General features: G+C 41.6%; 2 protein-coding genes across 4 annotated transcripts in view; one reads left to right on the forward strand and one right to left on the reverse strand.

Annotated features, from left to right (window-relative positions):
- Nucleotides 1–12,417, reverse strand: part of RMND1 (required for meiotic nuclear division 1 homolog) — a 20,914-nt gene extending 8,497 nt beyond the window's left edge. The window contains exons 1-5 of one of the 2 annotated variants that reach the window (XM_068677123.1): nt 12,288–12,417; nt 10,022–10,530; nt 5,157–5,265; nt 2,175–2,250; nt 1,940–1,979 (exon numbers count right to left, since the gene is read on the reverse strand). In XM_068677123.1, the coding sequence (XP_068533224.1) occupies nt 1,940–1,979; nt 2,175–2,250; nt 5,157–5,265; nt 10,022–10,516 (720 nt within the window). In that variant the 5' untranslated portion in view covers nt 10,517–10,530; nt 12,288–12,417. Of the gene's footprint in view, nt 1–1,939; nt 1,980–2,174; nt 2,251–5,156; nt 5,266–6,155; nt 6,286–10,021; nt 10,531–12,287 lie in introns of those variants that run through there. The other variant, XM_068677124.1, reaches the window with a different exon arrangement.
- Nucleotides 12,409–19,529, forward strand: ARMT1 (acidic residue methyltransferase 1). Of its 2 annotated transcripts, none has more exons than XM_068677121.1 (5): nt 12,409–12,541; nt 13,447–13,552; nt 14,105–14,346; nt 15,789–15,954; nt 16,956–19,529. In XM_068677121.1, exons 1-5 carry the CDS (start codon nt 12,474–12,476, stop codon nt 17,721–17,723), a joined length of 1,350 nt encoding a protein of 449 aa, XP_068533222.1. In that variant the 5' UTR covers nt 12,409–12,473; the 3' UTR covers nt 17,724–19,529. The 2 variants fall into 2 exon arrangements, with proteins under 2 accessions (XP_068533222.1, XP_068533223.1); XM_068677122.1 differs by lacking the exon at nt 12,409–12,541 and adding an exon at nt 12,916–13,035.
- Nucleotides 19,530–19,559: the final 30 nt, after the last annotated feature.

Raw genomic sequence — 19,559 nt, forward strand, 5'->3', positions numbered from 1 at the left:
CTTCCATTGCTCTGAATAATAGGAAATTATGTTTCAGTGGCAGCTTTCTTTTAAAGAAATACATTAGTTTCCATTGACTGATGTGAGTTTATTCTAGGCCCAGCTTTATTTTACAGAAGGGACCACTTGTGATACAGTACATTTAATGAGATGTTCTGGATTCACTAAATGCAAACCCTTCCTATTTGAGACAATTGCTTCACAGTTTCCTTTTAACGACATACATGAACTCCACCTAGTTTGGCTTTTTGCCCTTACTACTTCTGGTGGAGAAGCTAGTGCACAGCCTTGCTGCTCAGGTACTTGAGAAAAGTATTTTACACTTTTAAGTCCTATTTACGATCAGCCTGTAGCTATAAATTGTTCTGTTAAGCGGCCATTTGTTTAAAATAGTTTTTCCTCCCACAACAATCATTCTGGAGTACTTTCAAAGAGCAGTTTTTTCCATTCACATTGTCTCTACACACTGTTTTACTGAATTACTTTCAGTTTCATTTCTACAGACCAGGTCTTTGTATTGTTTTGGTTCATTAACATTTATGCATAAAACATACCATTTATGCATAAAACATACCTCCTTGTTTAAGCAAGTTGTTTGGAGTTAAAACTTTGACAATGAGTTCAAAAAGCAGAAAAATGCAGTTTTCCTCCTGTATAAATAAGGCCGACAAAGGACCAACTAAAGTTACTTCTACTGACATAAAGATTGTGGTATCAAGTTTTCAAAGTTTCTTAAGCATGTAAAAATGTACAAGAAAATGAGATTTTTCAGAGTACCCCAGAGGGCAGAGGTGCCCAATTCTATCAACAGGAGTTAGTCAGCTAGTCTTCAGAAATGCCAGTGACCCAGTAGCACAGTTACAGCCACTGCATCCCAAATGGGCTACAGGCAAAGTTTGAAGGGAAAGCTAGTATCTGTTTGTAGGCCTGCTGATGTACTGAAACTCCCCAAAACAGACAGGAAATTGGGCACATTTCAGGTCTGAAATGGAAAAAGCAAACTTGAATCCAGAAGTTGTTCACATCTGGAAACAACGGCTCTGTATTTTCATTTACCTTAATTAAAATCCTCCTATGAATATCTGTGCATCTCCCTGCCATGCTCAGTATATGCCAACTACTTTCATAGACCCTGCCTACAGATAAGATCAATGCCTTTTCTTTATGTATCTAGTACTCAGCTTTATTTAACCACAACAAACAAAATGCATAGATACAACATATTTTGAAAGTGACTATAAATATATTCATAAAAATAAATATGTCTGTAGCATTCCACTCCTGGTCAGCGAAGAGCACTGATTTATCCCAAGGGATATGTATGTTATTTTGGTATCTATGTATTTTAACCATTATTACCATCCTATAAAAACTTTCCTTAAGGAATATTGCTGTTAGAAACACCCACAAAAAACAAACAAACAAACAAAAAAAAAACCAGAAAACAACTGTTTACAAATTTGGCATGTTTCAAGTTAACCAAATGTAAGCTTTGGATAGTAAGTTTTGCAGTTTTAAGATCCGACTTAAATGTCACTAGAACGATCCTTTTCTGCTGATTTATTTCCTGTTACATTAACTCCTGTTAAACAACCATTCATGCGTCAATTTTTCTGATCTACTTCTTCAGTACATAAAACTGCAAGAATTTTTTGTCAGTCTCACAAGATTAAGGTTTCAGATTTTTGGCCTTAAGTAGCAAATTTCATCCCCTTTGTATGTTATACATCTGTTTGCTTATTTTGTGCAGAAAGACGGGTTTCAAAGGTGATACAGCAGCAAGCCACACACTTGAGGGCAGCTGCACTCCTTAGGAGAAGAATCAGTCCTCCTCCTTTCTGGCGAGGTTCAAACTCTCAAAATGAAAGCATGCTGGGCTTTGTGGGACTAACAAGATATCTCACTATGAAGCTTTAGCAAACAGTTGTGCTTTACTTACACTTTTCTCTTCCACATTCCAAAACACAACAGCCCCTTCCCTGTGAATTCAAGGAAAAAACTGAGGTGTAATTGCACTGTTTTAAGTATATGATCAATTTTGTATGATCAAGTGTATTATCATTTTTTTTGATTCATTCTGATTGAGCTACATGCAATGATCTAGCAAGCTGCACTTTCACAGGATTGCTATTAATAAAATGTTTAAAAGGTAACAGGTGTAGTGTTTAACTTACCTGAAGAAAAAAATCATGCCAGCATCATCATCTTTTGCAGATTTCTCAGTACCAATCACCAAAACATTTGCAGCATCTAGTTTGAAACAAATAAGCAAAATAAAAGTTCAAAATGAAGAATTAATTACACTTCTAATCATGACAGCTATAAGCATATGATTCCAGCTCAACAATTACATGCTAACACTTTCAGAGTCAGTCCCATGTTTTATTTTTCTGATTAAAGTGTGACAATATAAAACTACGCAGCTTCTCTAAAGCGCCACATGCTACACAGACTCAGCTGCTATGTTAAACTTTGCTATAAACTGGAGTTAATGAAACTTAGGAGTTAAAGAACTTAGACAAAACCAATGCAGGGCATATTAAAATAACCAGGAACAGAATACAGAAGGCAAAAGTGGACATGAACACAAGTGAACTATAGAAGTTGGCCCACAGTTGCAGACTAATGATCACTCAAGTTCTGCTTGCCCAGAAGACCAAAATCTCTCTTTTCTATACAACAAGGGGCTAATTTTGCTGACTTTGCTTTGATAGTCAGAAACCTGAAAGAGCATACCCTCAAGGCAGCAGAGGGAACATCCATATTTCCCTTTGGATCAGAAGCATGCTTTTGAAATAAATCCTCCAGTCTCCCCTTTGTTCACCACGCTTTGGGTTTGCACTGTAGAAGCGTCAGGGTGCACAAACTGGATTTCTTTTGCATGAAATTAAACTGGAAGATGAGCTCCAGCACTGCACTTAAGATACTCCAGCCATGCTAACAGGCAGGCATTACAGAGGACCAGACTCTTACACCAGCTGGTGCAAGCTGAAGGCCCCCCAAATGTACTCAGTGTGGGTGCTGGGTGCTCAAAACAGTTCCACTCCCCCACCCTTCCCCTGTAGCTGCTTCCCTGTACTGCTCTGCCAGCGCAGGCGTAGCTTTAGAAGCCCTGCTGTGGTTATGCCAAGGAAAGTTCACTTTCCAGTGTGACTCATTTTACCATTGGTAGCCAGACCAGCAAAACCTCCCACCTCTATTGTGAGCTGAGACTCTGCAAAGACAAATTTGCAAGGCCTAACACCTAAGCGTTAAAAAGCTCAACCCCTTTGCATAAATATCACAAAGCAATCACCAATGCACCAATTTAGGTCTGGGTATGAACTCCTGCATTTGCTTTACTGCTGAAGTCCCAGAGGCCAGGCAGCCTAAGCAGGCAGGAAGAGATGACTGAATACTGGCCATACTTTTGCTAACACAGAACTCGAGACCATGCAGTTAGTTGGTCTGTATGAACTCTTCAAAGATCTCTCTTTCACTTGCTATTCCAATTCAGAAACATATGACTCGATGAATCACTGGAGCGAGCTTTGGGTGTGAAGTGGGAGTTCACCACAGAAGAAACATTTGTCTGCATTTTCCTCATTTGCCTTTTCAAATATCACTCTTACTTTATCAATCCCCTCCAGCTAGAACATGTACAGTGAATGTGAATTTGGTCCCTTATAAATAGTGCTACAGTGTCAGACTAAAATGTTTTTAAAGGGGTCAAAAACAAAATAAAAATAGGGGGAACACTACAAAGCAACAAATCCACACAAAGTTTTCTAATGTAGATTTCTATGTGCCAGTACTTCTCAAGTTTCCAAGATGTAACATTCAGCTTGGTGACTTAGCACTGCTACATCCACGTGTCAACCACCACAAAACGTCACATCTGCTGGCACAATCAAACATTCTTTCCTTACTTCCTCCAAACTTCTGGCAGAGTATCTATTGTAAGGAGTCAAAAACACACCAGGAATAAATGAAAGAACTGGCAAAGCTCACACTTTCAAGGTAAAGTACCAGCAACAGCACTATTTGCATTACAGTAACTCAGTCGTGCTGAGGATTGTACAAAGTTTCTATCCTGAAACAGTGAAACCAGTGTTGCTTTAACACAAAGGAACTAACTACAAAGGAACATGATGCCTGTATTATATAGCACCTTTTCTTTCCACATTCACCTTTCTGAGAAATACAGCCATTACTAAATCTTGCATTTAAAAAGATCCACTGGATTATTATCACAGCTGGTTTATTGGGTGTTTGAGAGTCAGCCAGGTATTTGATAACCTCTACTGAAATGCACATAAACAATATTTGTCATTCCTCTTAGCTTTATATAATCTGTTCATTCACAAAAAATAAATAAATCTACTGCCAACATATGAAAATCGCAGCTGTTCTGGGGCATCGGGTTCATTAAGCTATAAAAAGCTCCATTTGTTTTTCTCCTGGAGTATCCTGCAGCTATTTCCACACCATACTTTCCCAAGTCTTCAGAGATACTTCGAACAGAACCAGAACCAATTACTTTGCTGCAGGGACTCATCCAGCTAGGGTATGTTTGGCCAGTATGAAGTGTCAACTGCGTTCTCTTTACCAGAATTAAATCGGTATGTGCATCTCTTTTACATTGCACTTAGTCAGCAAGACTCTCTCTTGCGTGCCTCCAACCCTCAGTGATTTACATTAATAGAAGTTTGGGTATGGAAAGAAGGTGCAACACTTCCAATTACAACGTTGCTTGGCAGACGAAGCACCATGGCATCACGTACTGAAACACTGATTAAAACAAACTTTCAGAAAATTTTCAGTTGGCAGATTTCTTGAAAAGCTGTATTTTTTGTATTAGAAATTTTCAAAAAATATTTTTCTTGAATGCATTTCTAGGACTAAGTTTTCAATAATTTAGTGTAACAGTAATTTGAGGAAAAAATCATCATATGGTAATAGCAAGAGCTGGTTATACTGCTATTCTGGAAGGCTTATTTATTTATTTTTAAAGTAAATGGAACTTTTAGATAGAGCTACCTGTATATTACAAGTACCAAGATGTATTCCAGGGTATTAACACAATAAGAATATGTGAAGTTGTAAAAATTATTTACCTCACCCATATTTCATTTAACGAGATATAATATTGTTTTTAAGATGTTTTAAAAATCTACCTCTAGGCAAACTTGTTATTTCAACATATCCATGTGAAGTCAGGTCATGACACAGATTACCAAGATGATACTCATCTGCTGTGGCAAAGGCTGTGCACTGCATCAGATTCTGTGCCAAAGGAACAAAGATTCGAGTTAGGGAAAGGCTGAAGCAAGATGTTCATAAGACACGTTCACGTTTGCCTCAAATTAATCATGAAAGTGACACTTTTCATTTATTCACTCTTTTCTACTAATCAGCATTGCTACGCTGTCTGCTTCGTGTACAACTACTAATGAGGTTACTCCCTGCTAAGTGGGGAAGAAAACCTATCTGAGGTTCACAGAGAGACCAAACCACGTAATGTGAGTCAGTCACACCAAAAACCTGTGTGACAGAGCCACGAACTGAGCCCTTCTGCCCTGAATGCCAGAGAAATGCTCTAACAGGAGAGCTGCAGTTGCTCTCACATCCTAAACCCTCTGATATACATGGTCGACCATCAAAACCAAAAGCAAGACACCCTCAATAGCAGCTTAAAGACCTGTGAGGACACATGGAGCTGGACCACCCCAGCCTGCCCTAGGAAGCACCACAAGCTCCCAGAGCAGCAGTCTGATCCCATCCTGCCCAGGATGGAGTTGGCTGTGCAGGCAGCTCCGGGGACAGCACAGAGCCACAGGTCGGGGCCAGCTGCAGATCAGTGTCCCCTCCCTGAGGGGAATCCTGTGCTAACAACGCAGCCTCGGCTGAAACCACGGCCGAGCTGAATGCAACAGCCAGTTTGTCTCAGGATCCCACAGCTTAAAAGAAATAAAATGCTGTAGTGGAACAAATAACTGGCACACTGCAAGAACGTGAGGAAAAGGGGTACTGACTTGCAGCAGGACTGACTCACACATGGCAAAGGCATCAGAAAGTCATCTGTGTAAAAGCTTTCCTGATTAATCCGACAGGTCACCATAAACCGACCTACGAACTCTACTCCTCATTTTAAGGGGATTTCTTTGTTCGGATACCCTGTATTTCCCATGATAATGTTCTTCAGTACACTGCAATGGAAGATATCCAGACAGCAATGCTTCTCACTGCGGGTCCGTCACTTTCCAGCTTTTTGTAACTAATACAAAGGGGGATGTAACTAACAACAAACCAACAAAAGAGCTGTTCCCATCTGCAAGCATTTATACCCACAATACACTTCAAATCCAAATGACTTTCTCGCTGCACTCATACACCAAACTGCAACACCTGAGGAGATGTGTTTTGCCCCTGAAGGGGGCCCTCCACCACTGATTGGGAGCAAGGCCATGCACTTAACTTCATTTTCTTTTTTCACTTTAACTTTCTGTTATCATTTCTAAAGTTTTGTTTACACGTCATCTTAGTTCAGTGACCACTAACAGAAAATACACTTTAAAAGTAATTCAGTATTCAGACAGCAATTTTGTAGATGTATTTCCATGACTAGGCTGAGTCAACAGTCGAACAGAAATGTATTTTCAGTTTCCTTGCTGCAGTACTTTTGAAAAGTTACATTATTACTGTATCATCTATAAAAAAAAGCAACCAACATTCTCAGTATCTATTCAGGAAATATACTGTAATCTAGCTAGTAATAATCTGAAAGTCTTTATCCTGCTCTATACTTTTCCACAGTTAATTTTGTTATTGTTCTTTTCAAGGCAGATGCACTAGAGGACAGACTATATCTACTGCTGTGATTTTACTTTCCAGGCAAAGACTGTAGCTAGCACCAGAAGCTGGCTGCCAAGACTAGGTACCTGAATCAGCAGTTTGAATATGCAGTATGTTGTTCTTTTCTTTCTTTCTTTTTCAGTAACAGTGCACTGTTTCCCCTTTACTAAACTCTTGTTTGGTGGGGGACATTTGGACTGGGTATAGAGTTTAAGGTACCTAAAATTTGTGCATCCACAGACACCCTAGAAATCTAGTCTCCCATGATAACTGATGGAGATGGAACAGAGATGTCTGTAAGCTAACGAGTGATTCAGCTAATCTTAACATACAGGTGTTGACTTGTTACCCGTAGGTTGTGGCTGGTGAGCTATGTGGGTAAACCTCCATCCCGTGCAGCCTGTTACACCCTCACCTACACACTTGCCTGAGCAGAATGGAAGGTCTGTCTTGGTGACATCAACTCCAGCCACTTGCCACCCCCTGCTTCCTGGCTGTGCCTGGGGATTCACTCAGGTTCAACTCAGAGCCCCACAGCAACTATCCCATTAGCCATCCTAACTACTTCAGCAACTCATTCTCCATATCATCATGCCCCCAACAACTGCACAGGAACCATCATTCTCTGGTTAATCCATCCATCTCTTTCATTTTAAGCATACAAACATTTTGAAGAAAGAAAAGCTGCAAGATGAACTTAACCCTCATACCACCACAGGAATCAGTCTTTGCCTCCAGGACACTAGCAACCACATCTTTAATTGAGTTTCAAGCTTTTTCTAGAGTATATATGGCCATAGCATTAAAAATCAGCTCAAAGGCTTCTCATGCCTTCAGACCTTGCAGTATCAGTAACTAACCCGAATCGTGGCACTAGGGACTGACTAAACCAGTTACCGCTTTAAAGCAACTCTTCCACCTACCCTGAAGAACTGGTCTCCGACCATATATCACTGCTGGTGCTCGGCATTCCAGCTGCAGGCAGCACATGAAGGAGTGCAGGCAAGGGGTGGGAAGGAGCTTATTCACAGACAATTCGGCAAAAGGAAGGTGTTAATGGCCCTTCCCAACAGAAACCAGAGATCCTCAGGGTTCATCTAACTGAAAACCTTCAGAATGGGTCTAGAGCTGCTGTCTCCAGAGGCAGACTATGAAGGAAGGGACACTGCAGCCAGCTCTCAGGCAACTGCAGTGGAAATAGGGCCTGTGTTACTGGAGGGTTCTTGGTTCCTCCACCACATGTAGAGGAAGACAGGATCAGCTTTTTTGTGACAAAGGATTTAGAGAATAATGACGGTGTGTTGAAAAAAACCACAGGGCCTCTCTGTTTGCTGTACTTGTATTAGTCATAGTACAGAAAACGGTAGCATCTTTAAACTAACTCTTTATCTCTTTAGACTAAGTACCTATAAGGAAGTACAAAAACAGGTTAAAAAAAAAATAAATGCTTGTTCCAAAGTACTATCAGCCTGTGCACAGTCAGGGTGAGAGCATGTCAAGTACCTCTGAAAATGGAGCTGTGTATTTGCCAAAACCACAAAGGGTTTATTCAAAAATAGAAAATGCTTTGTTAGGCCCGAGTTTATGCGATTTCTGTAATGAAATAATAATGATCTTTCCTATCAGGCAGAATTTTCTCCATCTCTTCACAGTGGAAAAAAGTAAAAATAGCAGTAAAAATAGCAGTGCATATTACTTGTACACATGTAAATGAAAATGTCAAACAAAAACTTTTAGCATTTCATACTGCCATTCAGAAACCTCAAAAATCTAATTAAGAAACGTCACTTTAATCCACCCCACAAAAAAGGAAGTAACCTCTACATATAATGTCATAGTACAAATAACAAGCTTAAAACAGCATGTGGTGATTTAGGACTAAAATTCTTCACTTTCTGTTTTCAGAGTAATAGGAAAACTCAAGTGGGAACTAAATTTTCTACAATGGAGCCTCGATATCACATTAAGTCTTACTCCTGATAATCATACAAAAACATTAAATGGAGTTTGCAGGAGTAGAAGGCAAGCATTAAGACCTCGGTGCTCACATTCAGCAGATATGCAATAGGCAGATTTTGCAATGCGGAAGCTGCTTCTGAAAGCACAGTGCTGGTCCCAGTCTCGTCTATAGCACTATTTTGTTAACAATACCCTGGAACTCTGCTGTTATGGTAGCTTGAGGAGAACAATAACATTTTTGACACCAGGATTTTTTCCTTGTAGATGTTATATTTAAGTACACTCACAGTCTGCTTTGGCTAGTAGTAAAGGCTTTCAAAGACCTGTCTTAAGGATTAAGAGCTACAAGCATGCGCTGTTCCACTTACTCACCCTATAGATCTGAGTTTATCCCAAATGTTTTGTTGATGAAGTTACTCTGTAGTTCTAGTAATCTGGTGATCCAGGTGCTATTTCTACACTTGGAATAATCTTCCTCAAGTAACGCAGGCTATGTCTGCACCTCAGTTCTGCCATTGACAGAACAGAAGTGATCCTCTCTGAAATACTGTGAGGCTTCACATACTAAGTGTTATGATCTCCATCCAGATATTCCTAGAAGAACTTATTTTTATCACTAAGAATAAAATTGAAATAATTTTGCTGTAGTATTAAAGCTATTTCACTATAGTTTGAAATGCTGTGACCGTTTATAAAAAAAAAAAAAAAAAGCAGCAATACTTGAGAATACAGCCTAAATCAAAAGCTTCTGAAATCTAATCTGAATATTTATAAGCTCTTTATTATCTACTTTCATCTTGATTTCTATTAGACATAGAACAAAGCCTTAAAACTGGACAGAATTGAGCAAGCAGGATGCCTGGGGAAAGTTGAATTACTCCAAAAGCTGGATTTTTCTCCTAAATATTGAACTAGCTTAAAACATTTTTAAGGGTTTAATGTCTTTCCATTTTAATAACCAACTCTCTTCCTTCCACTTTTGTCCCATATTGCTAGTACGTCTCTATTTTGTCTTCAAAATACCAGACACAATAGTTTCTATCAAGTTTGTTCCTGTTTGTAGAGTTCTGACCTCTCTATGTGGCCAGAGTCAGGTAAACAACGAAATCTTCTTCACCAAAGAAATATGTTAATTGCATTAAAATTTTAATCTAAACCCAAATGTGAACGTAAATGAAGCTGATGAAGTCCCCTTAATATTATATAGAATGCAAATTGTATTCTTTACCTCCATTTCTGATGGTAGTGGCTGGTTAGCTCTGGATGGCTGCTTGGTCCTTGGTGCCTTTGGTGGCCTCTTAACTGGCTGGTTACTCTGTTTTGGAATAATTTTAGAAGCTGCTACAATGGAGTGAAATCTTGGTGACATGTTCCAAAGCCTTTTAATATGCTCCGTATTGAGCTTGTAGTTTCCCATTGCTGCCATACAAAAATGTTTCCAGGGTGGAAAAAACATCTCCCCGCTCTGATAATGAACATTTTTTCCCAAAGCTGGTACATTTCCTTGGATCAATTGCCAATTCTTCACTTGCACACATTGACTTGTCAAACAAGAAGAAGCAGTTTTCAGAGCAAACAAATTCCCAATCTTCCTTGCTGTCCTGTCAAGTTCATTATGCAGCTTTGGTAGTGGAGGTCCAGTTCTATTAAAGGTTTGGTGTCGGCATATGGTTGTTAAAGAGTGGAAAGATCCAGCCTGAAGGCGCAGAAGTTTCAGTCTCATTGCTTCCCTCAGAACTGTATTCAAAAGAAAGAAACAAAATCCTCTATCAGCCCTTTGGAAAGAAATATTATTATTTGTCCCTTAGCTAAAAGGTGACCCATACTCCTTTTGAATGCATTAGTACTCCTAAACACAAACAGTGATGGCTCTAAAAAGCTTTTTCTCAATGCTATGGACATACTCTAATTAAGATTAAAGCATGTTAATGAACTGTGTGCTCGCAATACACAGTGGTAGCGTTGGTTGCTATGTCAGTATGTAACCAGGTATCTTTTCCCCTCTTGTTCGCTCTGTGTAGTGGTCTGTGCTCTCAGCAACTCCACTGATGAAACTACTCATGGGCAAGCACTCACCTTAAGGGGAAGAAATCACCTCGCAGGGGAGACTGCAAGCACCATTATTTTAACATAGCAGAAACAACAACTAGATTGCTGTGTGCTTGTGTGGCAACGTCACCTACACAACACTCATACTGACCCACACCAGCTGCCACAACTACGCTGCTGCCAGCCCAGCATGGATCCAGCTCCGCTCGCCTGTCACGACTGACGCGAGAGGCCCCTAAACCAGGCTGCGGCCTTGATCCCGCTGTTACACAACGGAGCAGTACGGGCTGCCTGCGGATCCACCTGCACTGCCGGAAACGCGCACTGTTAGGCTGCTAATCCAGCACAAAATCTAGCTCCTGAGCGTATTTGTGCTGCGCTGCGGGTGTTGATTAAGTGAACTCTGTGAGTGTCCACAGGCCGGGCTCCTCCAGGGGCGGGTTGCGCTTGCTGAGGGCTCGCAGCGCCGCGTCCCTGCCCCCCCCCCCCCGCTTCTGTCGGCCAGGAGCGTTCCCCTGGCGACAGAGAATTCATTTTCAGGAAGATATTAGCATAAAGAAAACCCGTGGAGCTCCATAATTTACAAAAAGTGGGTCTGTGTAGGGATATTTTTCCAAACCCAGCGTAAACGGCCGTTAACGGCACCGACACACTGCGTAACGGCCGAAACGCCCATTCTTTTGTAAGAAGAAGCTCCACAAAAAGGGTCACGGAGCTCCTCCGGGCTGCCACAGGACAGGTGCTTGACACTGGGCATTTATGTGCTGTAGGCATTTCGGATTTATGTGCTTGCTGTTCGGCACGTTACGGGCTCCACGAGGCGGTTACGCGCACGCTGCCCGCACCCAGCGGGGCGCTGAGGCCCCAACGGGCCGCGCCGCCATCACCCGGCCCGGCGGCAGCGCCTCGCTGAGGCACGGCGGAGCCGCGCTCCCATTGGCTGCCAGCCTCAGGAGGGCGGGACACAGCCCGCCGGGCAGCCAATCAGACGCCGGGCGCGTCAGGAGCGGCGGCGAGGCCGCGGCGCCCCCCTGAGGCGGCGGCTGAGGGGCGCCTCCACCGGGGGCGCCTCGCCCGGGGCCGGGCGGGCGGGCAGGGCGGCGGGCAGCGGGGCGAACCACGGCGCCCGGCCTGCCCTCCTCCAGCCGCCGCGGTGCGCGGGGAGCTGTGCGTGTGCGCGTGTGTGTCAGCGAGCCGCGACCTTGAGGCTTTGACACCGGGGTGGGGCAGGAAACGGCCCCGTTCCCCGTTCCCTGTTCCCCATCTTCCCCCCCCCGTTCCCCCGTTGCCCCCCCCCCCCGGCCCGTTCCCTCTCCGCAGCGCGGGGCGGCCTCCTCCAGCCCGCTCCCTCCCTCCCCTCCCTCCCCCTCTGCCGCCGCCACCGCTGCCGCCGCCGCGGCGGGCGGGGAGGGGCGAGGCGGTTCCCGGCGCGCGCCAGCACTGACCTGAGGGGGGGGGGAGGAGGAGGAGGAGGAGGCGGAGGGGGGGGTGGGGGAGGGGTCGCGCCGCTCTCCGCCGCGCTCGCCGCGGCCCCGCCCCCCGGCCGCCGGGCCCCGCCGCCGCCGCCGCCCGCCGCCCGCCGCGCCAATACCGTCCGGCCGCCGCGCCCCGCTTCCGGGGGGCGGGACAAGATGGCGGCGGCGGGGACGGCGCTGCCGGTAACGGCCCTACCGGTGCAGCTGTCCGGCAGGTTCAAGGGGTGCGTCCCGGCAGCGGAGCTGAGGGGGGCAGAGCGGGGCTCGGCCGCGGCTCCCGGCCCCGCGGAGAGGCGGTGGAAGGGGCGGCGGGGCCGGCGGATGGCGCCGGGCGGGGCGGAGCGGAGCGAGGCGGGGCGGAGCTGGGGGGCGGCCCTCGGAGCGCTGCGGTGGGGCCTTGCGGGGAGGCGCCGGCAGGCGGCGCTGCGGGATGGGCCTCAGCCTCAGCCGCCTTCCGCGGGGGGGGGGGGGGTTAAAGTTCCGTGTTAACTCTGCCTCGGTGCCCTGCCCAGCGAACAAAGCCACCGTAAAGCCGTTGGCATACAGGGAGGGGCCTCACGCTGAGCCAGGGGAGGCTCAGGGTGGAAGTTCAGAGATATTTCTGCTCAGAAAGAGCAGCCAGGCGCTGGGACGGGCTGCCCAGGGAGGGGGTGGAGGCATCGTCCCTGGGGGTGCTCAAGGAGAGGTTGGACGTGGTGCTAAGTCTACCTGTGTAGCTGTAAATCTATCCATGTATGAATATATACATTGGGAGCAAGCACTATATGGATTTTGTGACTGTAAAATCAGTACAATTGCAGTATAACTAAACATGACATGTTTCTCTGGGCTCTTCATTTTAAATTTACCTATCTTTACATCTGCCTAACCACAATTAGAGAATGTATTTTAGCCTGGAATTGACTACATTTTTTACCTCCGTCAGGGCTAGTCAGTTAGTGTTTTCTTCCCCGAAAAGGCTTCTCCAGAAGTCAACCCAAGAGCCCAACCAATTTGAGATCTTTTTTTCTAAATGTCAACTACTATAAAAGTACACAAACATATTTCTTAAGACCTTATGTTTATTTAAAAATAGAAGATACTTTATCATTTCCTCTCAGTAAGGAAATTTTGATCCTTTCCTTTTCAGATCATTTGCATATTTTACAATCAAAGACAGACTGCCCCAGATCCTCACAAGAACTATTGATACTCTGCATCGACATAAAAATGAATTCTTTGAAGAACATGGTGAGGTAAGAGTAAGGTGTCTTTTTGCCTGATTTTTTTTTCCCCCCCTAACTGTTGAGACCCCTTCTATGTTTTTACTGATTTATTTCTATGATCATTGCTTGGCTTTCTTATTCTTTTTATCTGTTCTTCTTCTTGGCCACCTTTCTCGTAGCTTTCTTTTATACATTTCATAATTCACCTTCCTGTCCTACCTTTTTCTGATGTTTTTGTTCTGCCCTTGCATCAGTTTTTTTTTCCTCCCTCTTTCTCTTTTTAATGCTGCTATGGCTAATAGACTTAGCATCTTCTGACGATGGCAGTTTCACTTTTCTGTTGCCCTCTAATGACCAAAAGATCCAATCTAGAAAGAAGTCCAATGCATGATTCACTTTAGGAGCATATGCATAAAATGAGAATCATTTACCCAAATGTGTTTGGCTGAATCAAGCTCTGATTTTTCAGGGACTTGTATGTGGCAATTGAAGCTTATTGCTTGCTTATTCCTGAAAACCTGGTCTGCGTTTCTACAGGAATAAATGTTCAGAATAGGAACTTTTGTTCTTCACTTATTTCAGAAGGGTGTTGAAGCAGAGAAGAGAGCTATATCTTTCCTTTCCAAATTACGGAATGAACTTCAAACAGACAAACCAGTGACTCCATTAGAAGATGAGCTGCCTGACGCCATGCTGTGGAACCAATACCTTGACTACCAACGAAATTTATCAAATGGAAATGGAGGACCAAGTTGGTTTCAGTCTCCTTGGTTATATGTAGAGTGTTACATGTATCGAAGAATTCATGCAGCGTTAGCACAGAAGTAAGTATTTACTAGCTTGGTGTATTACTCTGCAAAACATTATTCTGCCCCCTTTTAATTTTAGGAGAAAGGAAGACACCTGGGGACTAAGATATACAAAAATAAAAAAGTTTTAAGTATTTCCATATTCCTTTTCCCTTGTTTTGCACCTCAGATTTAAAATCAATATTATTTTATTCAGTAGATTTTGAGGTTTATTGTTGTTTGTTATGATTCGGTTTCTGCAACTTAGTCAAACTTGAGTTTTCATGTAGACTGCATAGCTTGCCCTTGCAGACTAATGTAGAGCAGGGTCTCAAAGTGATTTAACATCTCTAAAAGGTTTGTTAGCTTAGAGTTATCTCTTAAGGTGCACGTTCATCTAAAATACGTAATAGGAGTGCCACCACCATGTTGGGCATTCTAACTTGTTCTGCTGCTTGAGATCTGAAGTTCTTACTGCAATGGACCCGTTCATTCTACACCATCATCTTAGTTACAGCAGGGTTTGCAGGCCATGTGTTGCATCAGACTTTGGGAGCTGATCCTGGTTAAAAATAACTTTGAAGGAAAAGTTTGTTGTGCTGGTACTGTGGCGAGGTGCCAGTATAACATAACGGGGTAGGAATGAACAGTTTAATTGCCTGCTGCTGTCTAAAATGAAATAAAATAAGATGAGATACTTTATGCATAATGGACCTGTTCTTAGCATTACAGAGATGGAAACATAGTAATGGGTTTCCTTGTTTCTACTGCTATATCAGGCCCTTGGAACTCTTGAAAGTTCAAATTTGAGATGGATGTTTTGGATTGTACTAAAACAAACAGATGCTCTTCATTAGTAAGCTTTAAATTTCTCAGTCTTTATTATTTTGCTGCTGTTAAGCATATGTTTGGATAGAGGTTCAATCATTTGTTAAAACATGTAACAGCAAATATGATTCTTATTACATAACGAGTTTCTATTTCTCATATAGTCCAAGAGCTGCATTATTTTGTCATCTTTGTCGTGTTAATTTTCAAAAGTCCTAGATAAAAGCTTTCATAAGAATGACATCACGTTACTGTAAGAGGCTTTGGTATGGGAAATATACTTCAGTAGGCACGAATGCAGTTTGGGTCAGCAATTCACTATGTTTGTTCACTTGCATATTATAATTTTAGTCCTTTGTATACAAAGAATGGAGTTTAAAATTGTTACAGCAAGGATTGAATGCTTATTCACTCTCAGAATTGCTAAAAATATGAAGATGTCCTGTATGCTATTTGGTTTAGTAAGGCGTGTTATCAAGCTTTTATTCAGATGTCTAAGAATTCCCTATGACAAGTTAAAACTGCATAATCAGTGGCTATTACGCAGTCTAAAACCACTGAGCTCTGAGCTTGCGTTTTCATGTATTTCAAGTGCTGTCTTGGAAAATGTGGAAAGTATGTTAATATACTCTTTCTCTGCTTACTTTTAGCCCACCTATTGATAACTTTGATGTATTTAAAGAAGGAAAGGCTCAAAATTTCTTCGAATCCCAAGGGGCTATTATTGCCTTATGCACTTACTTTCAAGAACTGCTTAAAAACATCAAAGATCTAGATGAGAAGCAACTTCAGGAGGAATTTTTTAAGCTACTGCAGGTAAACTTGTAGTTTACACTAGACTTTACACAAGACTTTAAAATATCCCTTCTCTGTAGCAAATGAAACCTTGAGGGTATAAAGAATCTGAGTTTCATTGAGATTGTTTTTTAAAAGCTTTTTTGTTCTTTTTTTTTTTGTTTGTAAGGGTGTGATGAAATCCTGATGGCCATACTGTATCACTACACTGGAAGTATTTGTTTGATGTTTTCCTTATACTGCTGGTCTTCATTGTGTATTTGAAAACCCAGCTTATTCTCTCGCAGGAAACAGTATCTCTAAAATAAATGTTATGTTGAGTTCCAGAGGGCCTTTTTGTTGTTTAACTACAGAATTTTAAAACAGTTAATTTTACTGACGCTTTAAAAGCTTTAGACTTTTGGAAATAAGCTAGATGTCAGTTTGGGCCAGAAGTGGTTTAAAAGTTTATAACTGCATTGTTCTCGGAAAAAAATGCCTTTGGATAGAATACAGAATATCACAGGATTATGGTAAGTTCGTTCATTGGCAGCAATGCACATGAACCATATGACAAAACTATTAAAAGCTCATTAGAGTGTACTTAAAACTCTTTTATGTTTTTGTAAATGAGTACTAGTTCTAGTTCTTATTTGGCTTCATGTAATAAATCACGTTTTATTACTTTTTTTGTATTCCCACTGGTGTTTTCTGGAGTTATAGTGTGGAGAACACAATTTATAAAGCTTTCCAATCAGTGTGTTTACATTGTTCTGAATCTTCCATCTTTGTCAGTTCTGATGCATGTTTCTGATGCCTGCATAAATGCAGAGCCTTGTTTGGTTCCTTCCAAGATTTTTTTTTTTTCTGTGTTGAGATTTTTGCACAAGAAGTTGATTTCTATTAAAGCTTGGAGGAAAATGTGGAGTCAGAGCCTTCGTGTCCCTAAAAAAGAAATAAACAAAAATCTTTAAGTACTTGCAAAGTTCAGAATGTAGCTACAACGAAACTTACCAAATGTTTTTGTTTCTTCCTCATTCTAGGTGTCATTGTGGGGCAATAAGTGTGACCTTTCTTTTTCAGCTGGTGAGGAAAGCTCTCAGAAATCTAGTCTTCTACAATGCCTGGAAGATATGGTACCTTTTATCTTAGTGAATGATATGGAAAAGCTTTGGTCACTACTTCAAAATGCCAAAAATAGAAAAACAGATAAATGTAAAGTTAGAGTTGATATAATCCTGGATAATGCTGGATTTGAACTTGTAAGTGATTTTGTGTTAGCTGACTTCCTGTTATCATCAAAGCTAGCTGATGAAGTTCATTTCCGTGGAAAGAGTATTCCATGGTATGTGTCAGATACCACAAAGAATGATTTTAACTGGACTATAAAACAGCTTCAGGCAGCTAATCATATGTGGATGTCTAGATGTGGGATTAACTGGGAGGGCAATTTGAAAAAGGGCGTTTGGGTTTACCACGATCACATGTTTTGGACTTTGCCACATGATTTTTCCAGTATGGCTGAGGTTGCTCCTGATTTGTATGCTGATCTACAGAAGTCAAACTTGCTTCTTTTTAAAGGTGATCTAAACTATAGAAAATTAACAGGAGATAGAAAATGGGAGCACACTGTTCCTTTTCATCAGGCCTTGAACAAGTTTCATCCTGCACCTCTCTGTAGTTTGAGAACACTGAAATCTGACACGCAGGTTGGCCTGAAACCTGGACAAGCTGAACAAATTCAGGCTTCTGAACCTGAATGGATGATTAGTGGGAAATATGGGGTGGTTCAGTTTGATCCTGCTCTCTGACTCCAGTTCCTAATATTCTGGCAGATAGATTTAGTCAAAGTTTTAACTTTGTTAAAAAGTTCAACTTTCTCTGTTCTATGCTTGGCTTCAGCAAATTTTTGTTCTTGTTTGCACTTTTTCTTCTAAACAATTTGTTGTTGTTGTTCCACAAAAGACTTCTTGGTGTTCTGTAAAAGTTCACAGTTTACATAAATCACTGCATTTCAACATATTTTGTGTTCCTATTGTCCAATGTCAGCAGAAGATGTTTAAGGTGAACATTTGGTTGTCCGTAATTTTTTTTCTTCATCATTGAGTATGAGGGTTTATGCCTAACAAGTGAAAAATCTGCTTTGGAAACAGTTTTCTCAACTGCATCTTTGCATGTATTTACTCACTTCAGGATATTTTGTTCTCCATGTGCCATCAATTGCATGAAAGCTGATGTTTTAGCAAAAGCACAAATGAATTATTTTGCATATGGTCATTGCAGGAACATATTTTTAAACTGCTTGAAAGAGTTTACTTCTACTTTTTACATAAATTGTTTTTTATGTGCTGCTTGTGTCAATTGACAAAGTACTTTCATTGTTTTTTAAATGGTTGTCTTATTTGAAAATAGCAGTACGTTAAGAGAAGAGTTTTGGGGTGATATCTGGTAAATGTTGAATCTAAATTTTAAAATTAAACTTAAATTTCGATTTTTAAAATAGAAGTGGATGTTGCTAACCATTTTGCTTGGAAGAGGGGAGTTATCCCATCTGGTAGTAGGAAAATGGACAATTCCATTTTAAGAGTGGGGAAGGTTTTATTTATCTAAGAATCTCTACCAAAAACAACAAAACACAGTTACCTTGCTAACTGGATTTTAGATTTAATAAAGACTTGAACTGAAGGTGGCCTGTCCACCACCAGTGTTGGTGGTTCAAGTATTGCTGCCTCTTTCAATTGTCAACATTGTCAAATATAGTGCTTTGTATTTTTTTAAGAAGGATGCCACATTTTTTATGGGGGAAATATAACCCCAGTTGCACTGAGAAGTACAATATATACTAAAGATACACATGCCATATAGGTTGCTGCTAATTAGAGTTGTGTCCCATTTTCTTTTCCTCCAACCCAGTCTCAGTTTACCTCACTCAGAAGTTGGGGGAAAATTTGGAATATTTTAGTGATTTTTTTTTTCAGAGTGACATGAAAGGGAAAATGCAGTATCTGTTTCTAAAGGAAAAATTAAAAATAGATTCTATTGTCTTATTTTAGTTGTTTGAAATAGGGCCTTTTTGGAGGGCTGATATGATGGCAGTGATAACTGCAGGTTTGTTAGAAAATAGCAAAATTTCTCATAGCATCTGTCTTTCTGTCTGTGCTGCTGTCTGGAGCTGCTAAAATGAGTAGAACTTGCTGCTGGTAACCGGGGTCGTTATGTTACAGAGAACAGGAGTAACCCACAGGTAGAGAAACTTCATCTTCTGTTTTATAGATACAGTGAAATCTTACACAACAAAAAGGAGGACATTGTAGTGGCCTTACTTGGCTGCATTCTGGAACTGAAGAAACATGTGCTCTAACAAAGGAATTAGAATGGCTGGATGGTGGAAGGTGGACTAAAAGCGACTTCTGCACTTAACAGTTAACCTAAGACAAGAGTAAACTTTGGTAGGTCTAAAGCTATTTTAGCCTTTGAAAATGAAGCTGGAATCCCTTCTGGTCAGTGAAATCACTGGCAAAAAAACGTCTCGTTTCCCATTCTGATATGCAGAGAATCAGCTGGTGCTATGAGATACTGTGTTCTTATAATAAAGATCAATATAATGGATAAACGCACTCCAGTTGCTGATGACTTTGGTTATTTGT

The sequence above is a fragment of the Anas acuta genome, chromosome 3, assembly GCF_963932015.1.
Source record: "Anas acuta chromosome 3, bAnaAcu1.1, whole genome shotgun sequence".
Taxonomy (NCBI): domain Eukaryota; kingdom Metazoa; phylum Chordata; class Aves; order Anseriformes; family Anatidae; genus Anas; species Anas acuta.

Excerpts from the sequence above, each read along its gene's own strand:
- ARMT1 (XM_068677121.1), top strand. The coding sequence starts at position 12,474 with ATGGCGGCGGCGGGGACGGCGCTGCCGGTAACGGCCCTACCGGTGCAG. Across the intron at positions 12,542-13,446 it reads CTGTCCGGCAGGTTCAAGGG|ATCATTTGCATATTTTACAA; the intron begins GTGCGTCCCGGC and ends TTTCCTTTTCAG. Across the intron at positions 14,347-15,788 it reads CATGCAGCGTTAGCACAGAA|CCCACCTATTGATAACTTTG; the intron begins GTAAGTATTTAC and ends GCTTACTTTTAG.